Below are 20404 nucleotides of genomic sequence, written 5' to 3'. Positions count from 1 at the left end.
GATAAAATTGTCATCTTTTGTAGCTAGGCAATAAGCACAGTCACATAGGTACCAATGGCACATGTCCAATAATACATAAGTAAAATAAGCATGAGTAAGTGCATTTTACAGCATGAAGCTATTGTAATAGACCTGAATGTCATTTTGTTGGACAATCAAACCATGAAATTCATTCTGACAGCCTGGTAAGACACAGTTCTACTGCAAGGAGGACTGTGATGACGATGCAATTCCTTGGGCTGGGGCATTAGCCCTGAGCCTGTGCGCCACAGGTTAAACGCATGCTCCTGATGTGTGTATACGTTCAAGAGGGAAGGTGAGCCGTGCATAGCTGAACATGAGGGCTTTGCAGGCTTACATCCCTGAATGAGGAATCTAAGGCACTTGGGCTAGGTGTAGTGGGGAGAGGCTGTAATCCATATTTTATGGATTAAATGTGAGCTGCCGGGCCAGCACATGGCTGTAACTCCCTCTAAAGCTCAGCCAGGGGACGACTTCATACGTCTGCAGTTGCTACCCTCCACGCGCCCGGTGCTGGCTGCTTTGTTCAACGACAATTACACGGGTCTGCAATTCCCCTGGAGTACAAAAACACACTCATGTACATACACCACAACAACACCGTCCAACTCCAGATAAAAATAAATAAATAAGTGAAACAGTGTGCCCTGTGCAAAACGGGGAAAAAACAAGTAAGAACTTTGGTTCTGTGTGCACTCACGTAAACACAGACATCAAACACTTCTCGCTTGCTTTCCTCTCCCTCTCTTTCACCTCACATACACACGCACACACTTGCGAAACTCAAACGCGTGCAGTATACTCGCACCCACATAACAGGAACCACTTTGAGCGGGCGGGATTATCCGAATGTGCTCTTTCCTGATAAGTGGATTAATGCAACATTTTCATTTGACTTTTTCGCTGAGGCTGAGACCCTCTACAGAAGTGCTACTTATAAAGTTAGCCAAATCTAGCTTTGGATTATGTCACGAGTGAGCGCTGCTTCAATACGCAAGGTGGGGGGATTGGGTGGGGTGGGGGATTTTTTTTTTTTTGGAGGGGGGGTGAGGAGGCTGGAAAGAAAAGCGCTTCTTTGCGGCTTTCACTCCGCTCCCCAGTCCACAGTAAATTCCCCTCTCTGTGCCCATCTTCTCAGTGCTCTTTTCAAAGGAGAGAGCATGGCCTGAAACGGACTCCTTCAAGTACAGTATCTCTCTGCTCCTCCCCTTCCCCTCTCCTTTTGTTGAGTTGACAGTTGAGGTACAGCAGGTATGAAGGCACGCTGAGATGCATACAGATGCAACTGACATTTCACACAACATGTCTGGCTCCTACATGCAGACATATAGTCTCAGACGTCTCTGAGAACTTCTAAAGGGTGCCCTGGCCTGTGTACAAAGACCGTTACCAAGGAGATCGGAGCAGGCTTCAGACCGTCAATTCAGGCTGGACTTGGACACAAACGCAGCTATTTAATGAAGTCTGAGGGAAACTGGAGGCAGTAAACTGAGTCTCAAAGCACCCCACAGCAAGCAGTGTGCAGGTTATGAGGTGACTCCTGGTGTAAACCTTAAGCTGTAATAACAAGAAAGTGAAATACTACAGTGCAATCATTGCATCTATCAATTTTGGACATCAATAAACAGCAGCAGATGAGACATTTTATCCAGCATAAAAATTGGCCTATTTTGTGTAGTAAAGAGGTTCTGTCATTGCAAAGGACCTGTTTTCACCTCACACTCTATTAAAGAGTGCTGGATTTCGTTAAATTTTGTCACTGCTGTTGCCAAGGTAGCCAGAGACAGAAGTGTTTCTCGCCTCGCAGCCAAAGGCCCATTATACACACGAACACACAACCTTGTGTCCTAGCAACAACAAAACAAAACAAACCAGAGCATTTCTAAAAACGCTTTCCATGTTTACTGTGTAAAGTAAGCACCAAGCTCTCAGACACACAAAAGAAATCATTCTAAAAAGTTCTTCTTTTAACAGACTGACCAAAAAGTGGTCTATGTCAGGCCTTGGGCTAGCCCCTGCTGGCCTGTATGAAATTAAGGATGAAGAATACAGAGTAGTTGTACTTGCATTGCAGGAAATAAATAACTGCAACTTGCAATCACATTGGATCCTCCTCTCCAGTTCATTTTCACTTTTATCTGTTTTCATCCAGAGATGATCACAGGTCAAGAAAACAGACTTGTAACGGACAGATGGAAGTCTGATTTTGCCTCTGCCAATGCCCATGTGTGTATTGCTGGTGAAATCTCAGTGGGAAAGAGGTCTTGCTATATTTATGAAGCCACAAAAGATTGTACATGGGTGCAAATGTATAGCAAATATGTGACTCACACTGAGGTTCTACATTAAATGGACCTCACAGCACGAACGTGTCATTACCCCGCGTCTTTTAAACCCCAAGCCATAAACCTCACTTTACACAACCCATTACCATTTAATATGGCCCTAGATGATGAAGTGATTTTGCCCCCAACCTTGCACTTTTATCCCACTATTGCCAATCACACTGCACAATTATGGTGGAAACCTGATTCGAGGAAAAACAACAGAGAATGGTCTTGTTTCAAGTCTTGGCCTTCACATCTGGGTTCAACCTAGACACACTCAGTCTTAATTTAAACAAACATAGATTTATGTATAATTCTAAGGTACAATATTAGACAGTATAGTCAGTGAAGGATAACGTTTATGGATTAACTTCCACACAGCGTAATTATGCACAAGTGGAAGCGATACTGCATTCAATTCTGAAAAGCTTTTTCTCAGAACAGGTTTTACTCATTTTTTTTAATAAATGCTGCCATGAAAAAAGTCTTAGTGTTACACGTTCTGCAAAAACAGAGCACAAAGTCAAACTCATCAACATGTGACAAACAACGACACCTATGATACAGCGTTCTTAGAAGTTCCTCCAGCATTACTGATGCATTCATGATTCTTGCATTTTTAAACTTAACTTAGGGCGAATTTACTTAAGCATTAACACTAAAATGTCATTATCAATCCCCCAAATCTTATTTATTTATTTATCATTACTGCAGTTTGTCTGTTGCACAACTGACATCTCTGGCCACTGTTATCACATTATCATGCTTTACAATGACAGAAAGTGCACACATGAGAATGCGTGTGAATGAGCGAAAAAGGTGTGAGACGGAGCTTCTTCAAGTCACCAAGAGTATGAAAAGTAAAACCTAACCATACATAGGTAAAACGAGATCAACACATTAACTGAGAAGTTAATCTATTCCAACTAAGTATTGAGACCTCACCTTTTTTCCTATCAGCTTCTTCCTCAGGAATTCTCTGGCCTCGAACATGTAAGGAATGTCGTACAGTGGACGGAAGCGCTTGTCCTTGTCCTTGTTCTTTTCCTGAGGGACAGAAAAGGAAGGGGAGAAGGAGAGAAAAGGAGAGAGATGAAAATCAATGTTTTAAAAAAGCTCTTCTTTTCAAATCATTCATAACACTCAACAACCTAATCCACTCTTGAATGACTCCTATCCAAAATGAGCCACCTTTAACTTTTCCTAATCTGCAGATCCTACACTTCTCCTCCTTAATATCCTCTCACAGCCCACTTTTTTCCCTTTTTTGAATTTCATATAATTCTGCTCTACCCACATCCCCCACATGCTGACATGCTGGAACTGGCTGAGTATGGGTATCACTGTGCTGATCAGATTAGAGCTCTTTGCTCTGAATGACACAGTCACACAAAGCAAGGCATATTCTAAAACTGGAAACAAACTGAATGCAAATCAGGTTATGTTCTATCTTTTGTCAAAAAATTGTCAGAATACCTATTTGAGACCTCCGCATTGCAGACGTGGCCAGGCGCATATGAATTAATATGTGGGCCCTAGTCGCCTGTCACTGTATTAAAAATAGAAGAGTCGAAACGTTCGGTGGAGGGAAACTTGTGTTCCTGTAAGCGTCAGGTGTTCGGGCTTGCTGATTCTGCACTGCCAGGTGCTGCGAGGCAGATGGAAGTTTTTAGATTCGGTTCATTCAGGGCAACAACACTCAGAGTTTTGGGCTTGGGGGGTGGGGGTGCTAGCTCAACCAGAAACAAACAGAGTACAGGAAGCTAAAAACTGTTCAAAAATCAGCTATGTTTGAGTTAGAGAAAGTTCAAAATGCAGTGACAGCAGACTATGCTTTTGCTTGTGGAGAACTTTATGCTCAGGGTAAATACTTGGGATTTAACCTATATACATAATCTTCAAAAAGGAAATTCTTAGAAAAAAAAACATTCAGAGCTAAATATCTTCCCTGCAAGCACCAGTAAAGGTGATTCAATCCAGCAAAAGTTGGCAACAACTTTTTTGTTCCTAGCAAAAGTGCCTAATCCTGTCTTTCAATTAAGAATCCCAATTAAAGGTGAAATTTAGCCAATGTCTTGGGTTGGGGCGGTCAGCTTGCTAGTATACTGGGTGAGGAGGAATAAGCTTGATCCAAATGGTGCTGAACTGTGCCACATTGTGTAGATAGTGTTCAACAGGGAAGAGAAATAAAAACCCTGCCGGGGAAAGGAAGGACAACCCACTTTCTACCCAACTATAAATAACAATGGCAATTCCTTCTCCCTAAGCGAAAAACAGAGGGAGGCCGGCCAGGGTTGTGTTCAAGCAAGTGAGCACACATGAGGGGGATGGGAACATGTTTTTTGTCACCTTGTGCTAGGTTGAAGTGTTTGGAGCATAGCACACACCAGGCTCTCCACAGTGTGTAGGCAGGACTAAGAGTTAGGACAATTAGAAGGCCATGTTCTTTTGGACAAACAAAACACCTATCTACATCTATGTGCTGCCGAGCAGGCACTGACCAGATGAATTCACATAATTACGTGACCCATATGACTGGGTTAGCAACACGTGGCTGCGGCAAAGAGGTCTGGTGGCCTCGCACCATCATACAGACCACAGACTTAAAGGCATGGATTCAACACAATGTTCCTTTGATCAGTGAAATCGAGGGCTGCCAGAGCCCTGAGAGAGTCCACTGACTGGGAGGGAAAGGATGTGTCTCTATTGTATTTGGCAAATCAAGCATGCGCTGCTTGAACACAGCAGGTTGGTGAGTGAACCGTATAAGAACGTATGTGGAAGAAGCAGACGGCTACAACAGACGGCTACAACAGCTTTCCACTGATATGTGGTAGGAAAAAAAAAGGCATTCGTCATGCAGAAAAGCATCTTTAGCCATGAATCTCAACGGCCATGTTAAGACTAATTATTTTAAAAAGTAAATCACCAAAAATAATAAAATATTAAAATATACATGACTAACACTCTCAACTCTCTCTAATCAAAAAATGCTATTATCAGGCTATTATTTCAAATATTTGCCTGAGGTATGGCACAGGTAGAAAGTTAAATGACCCCTCAATTTTAATCAATTCGACCCAGCAAACATCACTCTCAAAACCAACCATGGGATAACTACAGTCTCATGGAGACCAACGATGCCCTAAACAAATAATAAGGGACATAGTAAACTCACTTTAAGTCAACTCACACTCAACTAATTCTTGAACTGGTGAACATTAAAAACAAATTTATTCTTAAAAAAAACAAACAAACAAACAAAAAAACAAACAAAAAAACACAATCTATACATTATTTTCTGTAAATATTCTAGCATTTCTAACCTCACAGTTGCATTTCACTCAGCTGGGCCCACTAAGGCCTAGATTTTGATGCACTACATCAGTCATTTTTCTTGTCAATATACAAAATGAACAACTGATTGCTGTAAATGAAACCCAATATAACAGACTAAGGCATTCATCATTAATCTATTTGGCACCCCTAGTAAGACTTAAGGAGGACACAGCATCATAGGTGCGAAAGCTCCACTCTTCCACAGCAGCCCTTGTGCTCTATCAAACCCAGCTACAGTGCACATTTTCAGTTAGTTAGCCAACATGTATTATTCACATACACTTACTAGGTGTTTAACACTGCCTTTGTAAAATACTTATCTAGGATGTAGGATGCTTTTTGCACTGGTTCAAGAGAGCAAACGTTAGCCAGCTAGTGTGACAGCAGTCATGCTTTGGGTCAACAGTAACTCTTGTATAACTAAGCCTAGAGCCTCTGGAGCTCCGCCAGTGTTTTTCCGAAACCCAGCAAACTTAAACGGTAGTTTGGAAATAAGTGATTTCAGCCTACAGGTCAGCTTACAAAGTCTGGCTATTGCAACCGTACAAAGTTCAAGTGCTTCGCAGTTGCCTGGATCATGTGTTATAGCAAACCAATAACAACCCAAAAACACAAGGTGGTCCATCATAGAACATTAAAACAAACTTTAATTAAAATTGCTCATGTGCAAGCATCTGAGAGGCTACAGCAGGTCTTTCTTGCACGTGTGTTCATGTGTCAGTATAAAAAGACAGAATACGAGGGAAAATCTAAGACTACTAAAGAGGTGGGTGGCATTGTATTAGCTCTGTATACAGTCACAGAGTGAGATACGAGCAAGCTTCACAAGATATGTATCTAAACTGGCCCAGTAATTAACTTTACTTGACTGAACATGCACTAAGCTATATGAACTTGCATAATGTCTTATGCACAATAATATACTAAAAGACAACATAATTAACGAAGATAATTAACAGCAAGGGAAATATTTAAAGGCCATTGACCACCTATCCAACTAATAACCAATCACGGCATCACTAGAGCTAGGACTCCCACTAGCTAAAGAGGACAACAAAGCACTTTTGCAAGTTGCTCTGGATGAGAGTGCCTGCTAAATGCTTTACAATGTTAGTTTCAGAAGTCCCCAGTGAAATCGACACTCATTTTAACATTATACATTTACATTGCACTAGTTTTAGTCTCATGATATTGTTATCATGATTTCTTGTGTGTAGTATATAGGGCTGGGCGATAAAATGATTTCGATAATTATTGCGATATAACTTTCCTCGATAGAACAATAAGAAACGATCGATACATTTTCGATATAATACACCATGTTCTAGAGCGAAAGCCCTGGTGGCATTTTCTACTACAAGGAAAGCGACACTACTCTGCTGTCGCCAGGAGAGGGCGCACTTCCGATGTTTGACATAATTACGGAGGGAGGGGGCGACAAGTAAAGCTGAGTCGCCAAATATACTTTAGCAACATTAGAAACGTGGAGTTATACATTCCCTGTTTGAGTGAAGCGACCGGCGATCTGTTCTCCTGTGACCAAGTGTGAGTGACGAGATAAGTGGCGTAACTGTACTGTCCTACCGTGAACAGTTAGCAGCTGGCTAACTTGAAGCAGCACTCAGTCACTCGCACATGGCAAATTGATGATACTGTAGATCAAACAAGACACAAAAGCACCGCTTTCAGTTTAAACATACCTAAAACAAGGACTCTGTTTGTCTGGTGTTAGATATATTGCAGTTCACCCCTCAAATTACTATAGAGACATCCAGTCGTCTGCTAGCTGGTGTTTGAATACTGTGATATGCTCTGACATGGATGCGGTAGGAGTGATGGCAGTAAGGCGGTGTGATCCATCACTGACCTACCGAGCCAGCTAATGTTTGTTGTTCGTACTAAGCTGACGCTATTGAGAAACTAAACAGTTTAACACTGTTGTTGGCCAATTGTTTAGCATTTGTAACGGGATAGCCTAGCACTCATCACCAGACAGCTAAAAATAATCTGTTTTCTTTCTTCAATTATGACCATTACAAAAATTGCAGCCGTGCTTTTCCAACTGGTAGAAACAGCTGACTAGACACTTTCTCCCACTCTCCCATGACACATTTGTGAAATGTTCCACTGTTTGGTGAGTGTTTGTCTTGTTCTGACCATTAAGGATAGTTTACAGTGATCAACCACTCAGGAGCAAAAATCAGCCTTCAAACTTAAAAGAAATAATGATTTGACATTTACTGGGATATGTATCGATATCGAACGATATGAATTTTGTTTATCGTGTTATCATTTTTGGCCATATCGCCCAGCTCTAATATAGCGATTTTGTTTTACCATGAATATTAAGTAGCAGTCTTCAATAGTAACTTTAGCTACTACTCATTCATATATCAATGGTGTAGGTCTACTTCAGACGGATTTTTATCAATACACAATTCCTCTTTATATCATACAGATTACAACAGTTAGGCAGAAAGAGCACACCGACACTATTTATAAATTTCTCCTGCAACATCTTAATAATGAATTAAAATAACTATAAACTGAAAGGTTTATTAACAAAAGACAAAGCACTCTGCCACAATAACAGCTTTGAATGATATTTAGACAAAAGCTTGTGACCTTTGTATTCAAGATAAATGCAATCACTGATGTTCATGATTATTAACTGCAAACTTTCAACACTTCAGAAAAGATACTTGGGGTCTACAATTTTTAAGCTGTGCAGCAGATTCTCAGCAGAGCTGAGGTCAGAACAAAGACAGGGCCTCTTGGTGACATTTCCAGTTTAATATTCAAAGCCAATGCAACAAAGCTTCAGCCCTAATTTGGGTTTGCTGTGCTGTTGGAAGGTACATGACTGATCAAAACTCTCTGCAGTTTTCTTTCAACTCTATCTCCAATTCTGAACTGAATTTGCAGTCCACACTCAACAGATGTAGATACCACTTCAAGATTTTATACAACTCTCAGCTCTCTTACCCTTAACATAATGCAAAAATTTCAGATTCACTATTGGGTGGTAAAAGGATAACTGAACTTTTACCGTTTTTGAAGGAACACCCAAGTTGTCAGTAGTGCACATTAAAACCACAAGATGCTGCATTAGCAATCGGGGTTAGGATGGAATATGAAGAATTAAGGTTTGTCCAAACACCCAAAAACATTGTTAAAAATCAAAATACACAGACATTGACAAGTGATGTCAGTTGATGCCCAGCTACTGCCCTTTCCCTAAATGCCACAAAGTCTTACTCGGCAATTTCCTTTTAGTACATTATATTCATCACAGAACAAAACTGCAAAAATAGTAGAAGATAGTAGAAGTCACCTGGTTTATATTATATTAGGGTTGGGGGGAAAAAATTGAACGATTCTGAATCAATTCATATATGTCAAAAATAGTTTTTATGAATTTTAATTGATAATGTAATGTTGATGGAACGCAAAAGGCAGAACTTGGAAGTGTGGAAGTGCAGCACCCGGACGGTCTGTGCTGTGCACATAACAAAAACACAAGTGGATGAGCAAGAAATCCGACCTGCACCCTCTGCATTAAAAGCTAGGTTAGATCAGGAGTCACAACCCAAATGTTAAGAAGAGCCATTTTGTCCTTTCAACAAAAATCAAACCACCTTGGGAGCCACAACATTTAATGTCCAGTATGTCTCAGTATGTGCTAATGTCCTAATATAGGCTAAAAAATATATAAACGAAAACACAGACTTACTTTACTCTGCTTTAAGCTTTAACTTTAGCCGCTTTCTTCCCATCTCCGCCAGAAAACTTTTCCCTCAAAAGTTTAATAGTTTCTTGTAAAATGTCCATTCATCTCCAAATGTTCGTCTTAAATCTCTCTTTGCCTTTTCGTTAGCTCCTAGCCAAGCAAGACTGCGTTATGTGACCTGAATGTTGAGAACCAGGGCTTTCACGCTATGTTGCACACTTCCAGTCTCGAAGATATTTTACTGACACAGCGATCCCCACTCTCTACAACACCACCAAAACTGAAGTTATAAAATCACTAAAGAAAATGGGTAGGACGGCTGTAACGTGCTGTGTTGACATCGGTTGCCACTGGATCTTGTCACAAAGTTGTGTAGTTTGTGAGCTTACTTTTTCATAACTGCCCAATCATAAGTGTCCAGTAAATCAATTATTGGCATTATTATTTTTAGTAATTCACTACCAATCAAGACTGAACTAGAATTGATCAAGCAGTGAAAAACGTCTGAACACCAGAGCAAAATCTGAATCAACATGAACATACAGAAGAAAACCCATAAGCCATTAAACTACAGTGTAACAGATTCACTGACATTATATAACATTCTGTTATGCCATTTAACTGCTCATGAGCCAAGTAGTGAAACAATCAAATTAATCAAATATGTACTTATCACAAGTTTAGAGCCAATATCAGTCTAATGTATTGGTCACCAGCTTAACTGACAACTGGGTAACTGATAACTTGAAAGTTACAATGGCTGATAAACAATACATTAGGCTGATACACCACATCATTAATTCATAAGGTTTTGATTACTGTGCTTGCATGTTTAAATAGCTGCCAGATGTGGAATAAATGATTCATGAAACATTTGACAGCTTCAGAAAACTACAGTTCACTGACCACTGAGCTATACTGTTCTCAAATATGACGTGAATATTAATTTATATGAATCTCATTGAGGGAAGTTTTTTTTTCTACACTAATAACAACTAGAACATGAGGCAGAACAGAGAGAGAGAGCGAGAGCGAGAGAGCGAGAGCGAGAGCGAGAGAGAGAGAGAGAGAGAGACTAGAAATTACTCAACCAATTGTGTGAAATGTGAGTCAAAATATAATATTATGACCCTGGATAAAATCAGACAGAGAACAATGCACATAAACAGCTTTGATCTTGCATACAGACACAAATTAATTGTAAAAGGAGGAACTAGCATCAGAAGGTGCACAGTCAAGTCAAGCACATACTCAGTACCAAGTTAAACAGTTATTATCTCAATGTTTTAAAGACAAGGTTTTGGCTCCACCACTATAAATTTGGATCCCAAAGTTACCCTGCAGACCTCACAACACACACACAGCAAGCAGCTATGAGTCACTGAGCTGTTCTGACAGCCCCTCCCTCCCCATTCTCTCTCCTTGTGTCCTCATGTGGATCCCGAAAAAAGCTGACACTACCACACAGCTCAAAATAGCTCCCAACAGCGCAAAAATATGCCTCAGTCTGGCCCAGAGAGAGGGAAGAAGCAAAAAAGAGGATGAGGAGAGGTCATCAGCGGCACGTGAAGTCACGTTTCACTGCAGCCTGCGCAAATGGTCCAGCAGCCTGTCAGTCACAGTTTAGCTGTGGTGGATGGGTGGGCAGGGGAAGAAAGAGAGTGAGAGAAGACTGGACAGCAGCTGTCGGGGTTCATCTCTGCTTTGGTCAACACAACAAAGCTCCTATAGTGCTCACAGCAACATAGAAAGAAAGAGTCCAAAATAAAAAAATCTGCACTAAGATCACGTTCATCATTAAGAGAATAAGAAGAGTACAATTTCACATGTGCTGCACTGAAAAACAGCAGAGGTAGCCCTCCTGATCCTACTGTTGGCTGAATCCCCTTTGAAAGGTGTGAGTTTTAAAAAAATAAATAAATAAATAAAAAAGAAAGAGAGAGAGAGAGAGATGGGAGGATAAAGCACAGCTTAAGGGAATAGGAGTAGGCAGGTAAACCACAGAAAGAAACTCAGCATCAGCCTCTTCACGCTGAGTGTAAAACAATGTGTGTGTATGTCTGTTTGCAGGCATGTTTGGAAAAAGATAAAGGTGTGACTGACTAAACAGCATGTTAATTCTCTCTCCGGCTTTTTGATGTGGCTGCGTTACCATTTCACAATATGCAGGCACATTAGCATGCCTTTAGAGGGCTAACACTCTGTGTGTGTGTAAGGAGAGAAGAGAGAAATTGGACATAGTTAAAATGAAATGGGGGAAAAAAAAAAGACAGACAAATCTCAGAACAGCACACTGTTCTCAGTGATGATCCACTTAAAAATTAGGCACAAAGGCCATAAATTCCAAACTCGTATCAATTAAACTGACCTTTCCAGCTCCCACCCCATCAGGATATAACATACACTAGATCAGGACTGCTGTACAATTGTTCAAATTATTTAAATAAAATTCAATGCTTTTTTGTAAAACTTTAAGACCTTAACACACAACTAAAATATTTTATATCTATTTTAAGACTTGACAGATTTGCAGGAACCCTGTAGGTTACCGGCCAGATTTAATTTCCAACTTACGTGGGTCTCCTTTTAAAAGACAGTGATTCTATGACCTGCACCTACTTTTTAGCACAGCATCCAAAGCACCATCAACAATGATAACATATCTTCCTTATTTCACTCTCCCTCTCCATCCATCTCTATGACATAACAGAAGGCAGCAGGGCAAGTAATGCATGCTGTTGAAGCATCTGGCGCAGTCCTGCACTACAGCAGATCAGGGCTGCATGTTACTGTCGAGGGACCAGTAAAACGCTGCAGCATGTACATGGAATACACCCATTCAGTGCCTCAGCCAGCACACAGTTCTTACTGTAGTATGGTGTGGTCCACTGACACAGATTAAGCCTGGACTGCACTCTACTGCTGAAGTCCCAGAACCTCAGGACAGAGCTCACATGCGACTATGTAAGTGCTGATGTGGGATCAGACTGCATTGTCTATATAAATCATAGTAATACGTGGATCAAGTGTGCAATTAAGAACAAGAAAAAACAATCATAAAAATACAATATTCATTTCAGGCAGATATTCAAAAAATCTCACAAATACCTGCATCAAAAAGATTTCTGAGATAGAATTAAGTCTCAGAAATACTGCTCTCACATTTCTAACTTGCATCAGTGGGAAAACAAGGTAAAATTTCACCCTCATTTTGTAGCCGTCTCCTGCAAGAATGCCTTTAACATTCATTTTGGTACCCACGGCCCTCCCCTAAAAACCCACCATACTGGCTCACATTCCCTGTCACTGAAGCATGTGTGCATGTTCTAAAACACATTTCCAATCTTTGTTTTACAATCATGGCTCATCTGATTAATCCCAGTCTTAAAGCTATTGGGACCTATAGCCCTTCTGATCTAACTGCTTGTCAGAAGCCTGTACCCATAGATACAGAGCTACAGCATCACCATGCAGTTTATTTTTATCAGATCTGTATAAGACTATTCTTTATACTCGCTTTCAAACTCATCCCCTTATACCAAAAAGCAGAAATATGTTACAGCGTCTGAACATCAAACATACAGCACTGCCAGTCAGAGCAATAAACCCTTTATTTCAAGCCATAATTTGTTAGCAAAAAAAGAAGCCCTGTAGGCTAACTACACTACGGCATGTTAATGGGCTTAAATTGGCACTGCTAAAGAAAGCTCCTTTTCTAATTTGCTCACTTGAAACAGTTTTATGGAAGGGTTAGAGGTCAAGACCAAGGCAGCCAATTGCAGAAATTTCTGCTCATGCTGACACTTATCTTCATTTAAGAATGACCTCCTTTGTAATGCACAAATACAGGACAATGACACCTAGCCTCAAACATCGTACATTCAGGATTTGTGCATGCTAGAATAAAACTGTATCATACATGCTAAATAATAAAAACACGAGGGAACCATATGAAAGTGTGGCTCACATCCATGTAGCGCTTTCCGGTAAAACTTGCAAACTATAAGCAGTGGCTCAAAAATAAATAAATAAATAACTAAAAAACAACATGACACAAGAATTTTAAGCTTGCAGGGCTAAGTACTCATTATGAGCCATCTTGCTGATGCACTGCAACATTTACTTCACAGTGTCAGTCTTTACAATACTTGCATAATGTACAATCATTTCCTCAGTCTCTTGTTGAGAAAATCATATGTGGTGTTTGTGAGATGTAAAAAATAAAAGGGAATTTTCACTTATCCAGAGTTTGCTTCACAAGTATCAACAGACTTAACTACAATGCCTCTTAACATCAAACATGCATTACAGTAGAGGCTCAAGGATAAAGGCTAAATGGTTCTAAGTGATATCAATGCTAGTAGACATGTCTAAGGTGTCACAGTATAATATTTCTAGGTTTTGCACAATTGACAGGTAAGTACTATACTCACATCACTTCTCTAAAATAATGTCCTTGAAACATGTGTTCAGTTTAAATTCTATTTTTTGCACACACATGGTATTCAGGCCTGACCGTTAAATGCAATGTATATAATTTGATGGATGCTTCAGATTGTTTTGGGGAAAAAAACATAAACAGTGCAAAACATAGAAAATCAAAATAAACTGTAGGCTTCCTTTCCGGAAATCTGTTTTTCAAAACAGTGTGTCAGGATCCTTTCAGTGTAATTTTGTGAAAAGAAGGTATGTCATGCTTGACACTTTCAGCAAACTGGTAGCACTAAGTAGTAGCACTGGGGCTGAAAGGGTAGAAGCGGGGCAATTCCCAGTGCATGAACCATAAAAGAGGTCTGCCATGACCAAATCAAAGAGGTTAAATTTAAATAAATGAATGAATGTTGGTTTCAATCAACATGTGAAATACATAAATTGCTGTAATGTGTGCTTACAGCAGATGTCATAAGAAAGAAGTCAGATAAGTAGATATGGCTCTTGCTTGCACTGCTGCAGTGGTAGTATCAGGTAAAGGGGGACGGTGTGGGGTTGGGCTCCGCTGGTTCCCCCTGGTGTTCAGAAGAGAGCACTCAAGCTAAAGGAGACTGTACTCTGCAGACTCTTTGAAAGATGCATGAAGTGACGAGGAACGCCCTTTTAAAACGGAGGGGGCTCTCTACATCAGCACTTTGCAAAGGGTGTATCTGACAGCCTGCACCCAGTGGATTCAGTAATGGCCTTAGTGATAGAGAGCACCAAGGACACAAACACACACACACACACACACACAGACAGACAGACTGGGACAAGACAAACACACAAACTTCTTACCTCGCCCTCAATCCTTGGGGGCCGGATGCTGGACAGGTGGATAGTCTTGTATTCGCCAGAGTTCAACTTCACAACAATAGCATCTGCATTCACAACCTGCATTACCTGGAGAGAGAGAGAAAGAGAGAGAGAAAGAGAAAGAGAAGAGAGAGAGAGAGAGAGAGAGAGAGAGAGAGAGAGAGAGAGAGAGAGAGAGAGAGAGAGAGAGAGGTTAAGCGAGTCCCTGCTCCACTTGAAGGACATGGAACATAGCTTGTTGCCAGAGAAACAGCTTTGTACATCCAACATGAGCAGAGCCTGATGAAGCACACACACAAAAAAAGAGACAGCAGCAAATAAACACTTCACCCACTCTCTGCTGACAAACATCTCTACTTTTCTCCTTCTCTTCAGCCATCCGATCCTCTAATCTCGCAATTATACCACTATTACACTAACTGACAAAGAACAAGCAGTGAAATAATAAAAGGGGGGGGTAATTCATTTTGTTTGAGAAGCAGGCAACAAACAGCAGTTCAAATATACCGTTCAAACACGTTTCAGAGCACTGATCAGACATTTCAGTGTTCAAGTAAAAATGCAGGCAAAGATGGAAAGGGTGAGCATTCTTTTCTCGGACAGGAAAGGAAAGTTGGATAAAAGACACAGAGAGCAAGAAAAGAGCAAGTGAGAGTGAAAGACAGCAGTAAAACAGACTTGCAAAGGTTAAAGTCTGCCCTATTCAATAACAGTGATGGAACTGCTTTCTGCCATATGTTACTGCACACATACGTAAAGGGCAGTTGCTGTGGCTGACCATGTCAATGGGGAACACAACAGCATCCAAAGTCTGACATTGTTTTGTTGGTAGCACTACTGCTTCAGCACCTCAGAGATTACTACTTCAAATACAGCCATCTAATCTGTGTTAATTATGAATAGCTTCACACTCAGAGAGGAGCAGAACAGACATTTGGACAGGTGCAGGTAATAGATTAGACACAAAAGAGATTTCAACGGGCAAGGGAGTGTTATTTAAACACATCCGCCCGCACACACGCACACACACGCACACGCACACACACACACACACACACACACACACCTCACTCCAACTAAACGCAAGGAGACCAAATCTGTCTCCGCTGTGCGATGGGTAGAGGAGGCGAGGCAGTTACTGGCAGGATTATCATGGCACAGAGCACCAGATCATTCAGCTATTAGCTGAGCCATCAGCGTGGAAATGAAAACAGCCCACATACAAGAACAAGCACCCGCCTCAACACTCAGGAACTCTCCCTCTGACTCTCCATGGAGACAGCACAACACGGTCCTCACTCAGGGACAAACACACACACGCATTCACACACACACACACACACACACACACACACACACACACACATATATACCCTAAAAAAACCAAGGTCATATCTCTGTCTTTTTATCCCCCTTCTCCCTCTCTCTTTATCTCTCCCTCTCTCAAATCGAATGTGGAGATGAATGTGGATGTTGCTGTAAAATGGCTGGCCAGCACATTTGCTGGTTAATTAGCAGCTGCATATGCAGAGCACTTCACTGCAAGCTGCCAACAGGGACATCCAGCCCAGCTCCGTGACTCACTCTGCCTCTGCAGATCACGGCCTGGCAGGAAGATACTGCCACCCACAGGATAATGCCTGAGCTACGCCTTTCCAGAGTCAGAGTGCAGCTGCTTTTACTATAGCATCTCCAGCATGTATTGGCTATAGGGTTGGCACGATCAAAACCAAACAACACAGCCTAAAACACTGTGTGGGCTTTGGTTGTGCTTTGAAAACAGGCAAATATATATACACATTTAAAAAAAAATAAAAAGAAAAAGGGTTTCATTCATCCTTTGTTACATCAGCAGACCACAGTGGCATGAAGTACATCTTTTCCTCTTCAGTGTCACATGAAGAGCTCAGTGTGAACAGATGATAGCCGATGCTGATATAAATGATTTATTCTTGCTGGAATCAGGTAAAATGGGGGAAAATAACCTTTTTGTGAGTGGCTTTTGAAACTCGTTTTGTAAGCAGATTGCAAAGTGATACTTTTATATAACCAAAGATAAATATTTTAGTGGTTCAGTGCAGATGTGAACGTAAAAAAAAATGTTAAATAAATAAACAAATAAATAAATACATAAATAAATAACTAAATAAGTAAGTAAGTAAACATTTCAACATTGAGGAAAATTTGCAAGCTCTCAAAAATACTTGGGTCACCGACCCAGCGAAATCAATGGTTTGAAAGTATGTTTGATGTGATCACATTCTGTGTTATCGACGTCTTGGCTGTTTCATGAAACTTTAGCAACCGTTGCAGCTGAATTTCAAATTAGTTAAATGATGCTTTGCATTATGCAATTCAAGCACAACATGGTTTCACGTAGGTTTCAACCAAATAAAGTTGCAGGAAAGTTTCACCATGTAAAGCCAGCCTCAGTAGCATAAAGATTCAAATCAAGTACCATTAAAACTTTTCAGAGGAAAGCTTGCAGCTTCATGTTATCTCTCAGCTCTCCGCTATGTCAAATTAGTGGCTGCCATTGCTGTTCTGGCATGCCCAATGAGCTCCAGGACTAATGTGGCACTCCTCGCCTCGCACGCTTGGGCCCAGAGCGGAGCAGGGGGCCTATCAGCAGTAATTTAACAGAAGAGTGCTGGGGCCCCGTTCAGTGGAGACACAAGGCTGGCTGCACTAGAATAGGCACAACCAAATGGAACACCTGAGGCCAGCGAGGACTGCTTTAGAGTCAGCTGAGCCAACAGTCTACACAGCACTACTGGACTATCACATTGTCAGCGCAGTGTAAGGAAGCAGCCATGGTAGAGAGTTTGGTCAAGAGAAAATAAAGGCGGAAAAGGTCAGCTGTTAAAAAGTGTGAGACAGAGCTAGAAATGTCAGCTTTAGCTGTCATAAATAGGTGTTGCTAAAAAAGCTTATCCTCTCCTTCTTTATGCATTAAAATGAAAGAAAACCAAATTTAGAAGTCAAGAGCTTGGCTGAGGGATCTTGGTTTGAGATTCCCAGGTTTCAGTCAGTTCTAATTCTGAAGCCCTGATTCCTCCCAGTTATTTCCAGCTACAGCTATGCCATGAATTTGTTTGATACTCTAGACTCTTTGGTGACACTTGCTAGCAAATCACTCCACTGAGGTTTTAGTTAAGACTTTCCACAACTAGCACACTCTTTGACTTACAGAAGCAGTTCAACATCATTAATATGCATATTTGCCAAAACTGGCCATGGTTTTAGGTTGCTCCAAGACCATGCAGTTATTAAAATACATTTTGTGGCTTATTAAAATATAACTTTACTGTCAGTGCCAGTGCAGACAAAATAAGAATCAGACAAATCATGACTATGAAAAAAAACAAATAAAGTTCAAAGTTGAGTGGAAGAATTCATTTCTGGCTGGTGTGATGTTCTATCAAGCACATCAGTTTCCATGTCAGGTGGATACCACAAGTTCATTCTTTGCTGGGAGTTTTTGTACTGAGGCCTTCTTGTTAATAGTGAATACGACATTTTAATACAATATCTGGGTACCAATGTGTAAGACCTAGACTATGGGTCACCAATCTTATCCACAAAGGCCAGTGTGACTGCAGGTTTTCATTCCAACCAAGCTTATACAAACTAGGCCTGGGCTATAGGACAATGTAATCAGTGACTGACTAGTAACCCAATAACTATGCTTAAAAGGTGACAATTACTGTGTTGAGAAACTGACAGAGAACTAGACAGGACTAATATACAGTGAAATAGCTTGCTAAATATGTTGGGAAATTTGGGTTCACGTTCCTTTAAAAAGTATACAGAAACACCCCAAATGTCAGTATTTTTTTTTCTGTTTACGAGAGAAAGAGCAGTTTCTGAGGCTACAAGCATTACCTACCCCATGGCTCTTTCTCTTCTACTTAATTTACATTAGGTTTATCTTGAGTGCATGGAACTGAAAATAATGCAGACGTGCTCTGGAAGTTCAACTTGCTTCAGTGTGACTCTCTGCAGTAAAAACAAGATAATGAGTCTGAGTATTACCCTACAGCGGCTACCTATAGCCCTGGAACTTTTAGAAGCAGAGAAAGGTCTTGCAATATGCAACTAAGGCCAGGAAAGAGGATCAGAAAATTATAACAAATAAGGTTAATATATGTACACAATGTTTTATTTACCTACTATTAGAACGCTGGACTATTAAAAAGCAATTAGGGTACAGTAGAGTAAATTACCTTCTGTCTCTGCTGTAGGGTTCAAAGAGTGTGAAAAAATTTGCATAATTTTTCATACAGCATAAGTCTCCTGGTCATTAATAAAATTTAAATGATCAAATATAATACTACATGGCTTTCCAAAAGCATCTATAACTGAATTTCAGAGTTACAACAGAAAACACCTTGTTTTAATACGTACTGTGTGAGCACAGCTTTGAAAATTGCTAGCAGTCTGGAGTTTCTCTAACAGGGAGCATGATTAGCATGCAAGTCGACACAAACCTACACCAAAAGGAGTTCATGAATGCCGTGTCTATTAGAATGACAGGTGTAGTTTTTAAAAAGATGGTGGGTTACTCTGTAAAATATTACTAAACATGTGAGTAGAGATTTTCATTAAAAAAATAAATAAATAAATAAAAGAACAAATTAAAATTGAATAGGAAAGGGGGGGGGGTGCCACAATCTTTTTTTAACTAGAACATAGCATGCTAAATATCGCTAGATATCGCTCAGGTCTGATATACATCTCATACAACTAATACTGCACATAACTAACATAACATTGGTGACCCCTGGCCTAGCTTACAGCCAACTGTTGAACTGCTTCTACAAATAGAAGAGCATTACTGATGTAAGAGGGCCAGAAGGGTTGGCATTCAATTCACCAAAATGAAATGACAAATGTTTTTCACTGTAGTTTTTAAAATAATTCCAGCTAACTTACTGAGCTGACGTTAAGGCAGCATAGGTGAGTTAAAGTGTTGTTACATTCATTATGAACAAAGAGCCAACTTTATCAACTCACCTTTGCTACAAACTGTCTGTCCTTCTGATCCAGGTTGGCGGTGGGAGCAACATAGTCTTTCCAGATCCTCACTTTACGCTCTTTAGCGGAGCTGCAGAACAAAGAGATCCAACTATAAAACTTTCCTCTGGGGCACTGTGAAAATGAAAGAACTACTCCATACAGAAATGATAGCAGACTCGAGATACTCAAGTTAAAGACTTTATCTACCACTAATCTCATGTGGCCAGCTGTATACTTTGATGTCCTAACGGTTTTGATTGGTTATGATTGACATGGACTGACCGTTCTGCTGCCCGCAGTTTCTCTGCCCCCTGGGTGTACACTGCCATAGACCAGTCGACGCAGCGTGCAAAGCCCTCCTTTAGCAACAGCTCTGTGATGTTCCCATTCTATGCAAAAACATACAAGTAATTACAACAGTCAAACACCAACATAGCAAATGAGCAATTGCCATTGTAACAGCAACAAAGGTAGTTTATTAGGTCCTCTTCTGACCCACATGCATAATTAGAAACCAAGCATTTAAAGGCTGCAGCATAGACAGAGAACATCTGGATAAGATAAATGCACATACAAGACAAGAAAAATAAAAAGGGCTGGAAAAATGAAAGTGTGCCAGGATGCAAGCTGAATAAAAGAGTGAGCAAATATGGGGGAGCTGATAAAGAGAAGGTGAGCTTTA

At 40.6% G+C, this 20404-nt stretch overlaps 1 protein-coding gene across 1 annotated transcript in view; it reads right to left on the bottom strand.

Moving 5' to 3' along the window:
- Positions 1-20404, bottom strand: part of snd1 (staphylococcal nuclease and tudor domain containing 1) — a 156601-nt gene that overhangs the window by 128178 nt on the left and 8019 nt on the right. Inside the window, exons 8-11 of the mRNA XM_036576784.1 lie at positions 20005-20111; positions 19720-19810; positions 14686-14790; positions 3294-3395 (exon numbers count right to left, since the gene is read on the bottom strand). Coding sequence (XP_036432677.1) covers positions 3294-3395; positions 14686-14790; positions 19720-19810; positions 20005-20111 — 405 coding nt within the window. The remainder of the gene's footprint in view (positions 1-3293; positions 3396-14685; positions 14791-19719; positions 19811-20004; positions 20112-20404) is intronic.

Source organism: Colossoma macropomum, unplaced genomic scaffold (assembly GCF_904425465.1).
Source record: "Colossoma macropomum unplaced genomic scaffold, Colossoma_macropomum, whole genome shotgun sequence".
Classification (NCBI taxonomy): Eukaryota; Metazoa; Chordata; class Actinopteri; order Characiformes; family Serrasalmidae; genus Colossoma; species Colossoma macropomum.
The sequence above is the reverse complement of the archived record's forward strand: the minus strand, read 5'-3'. Positions and strand labels throughout refer to the sequence as shown.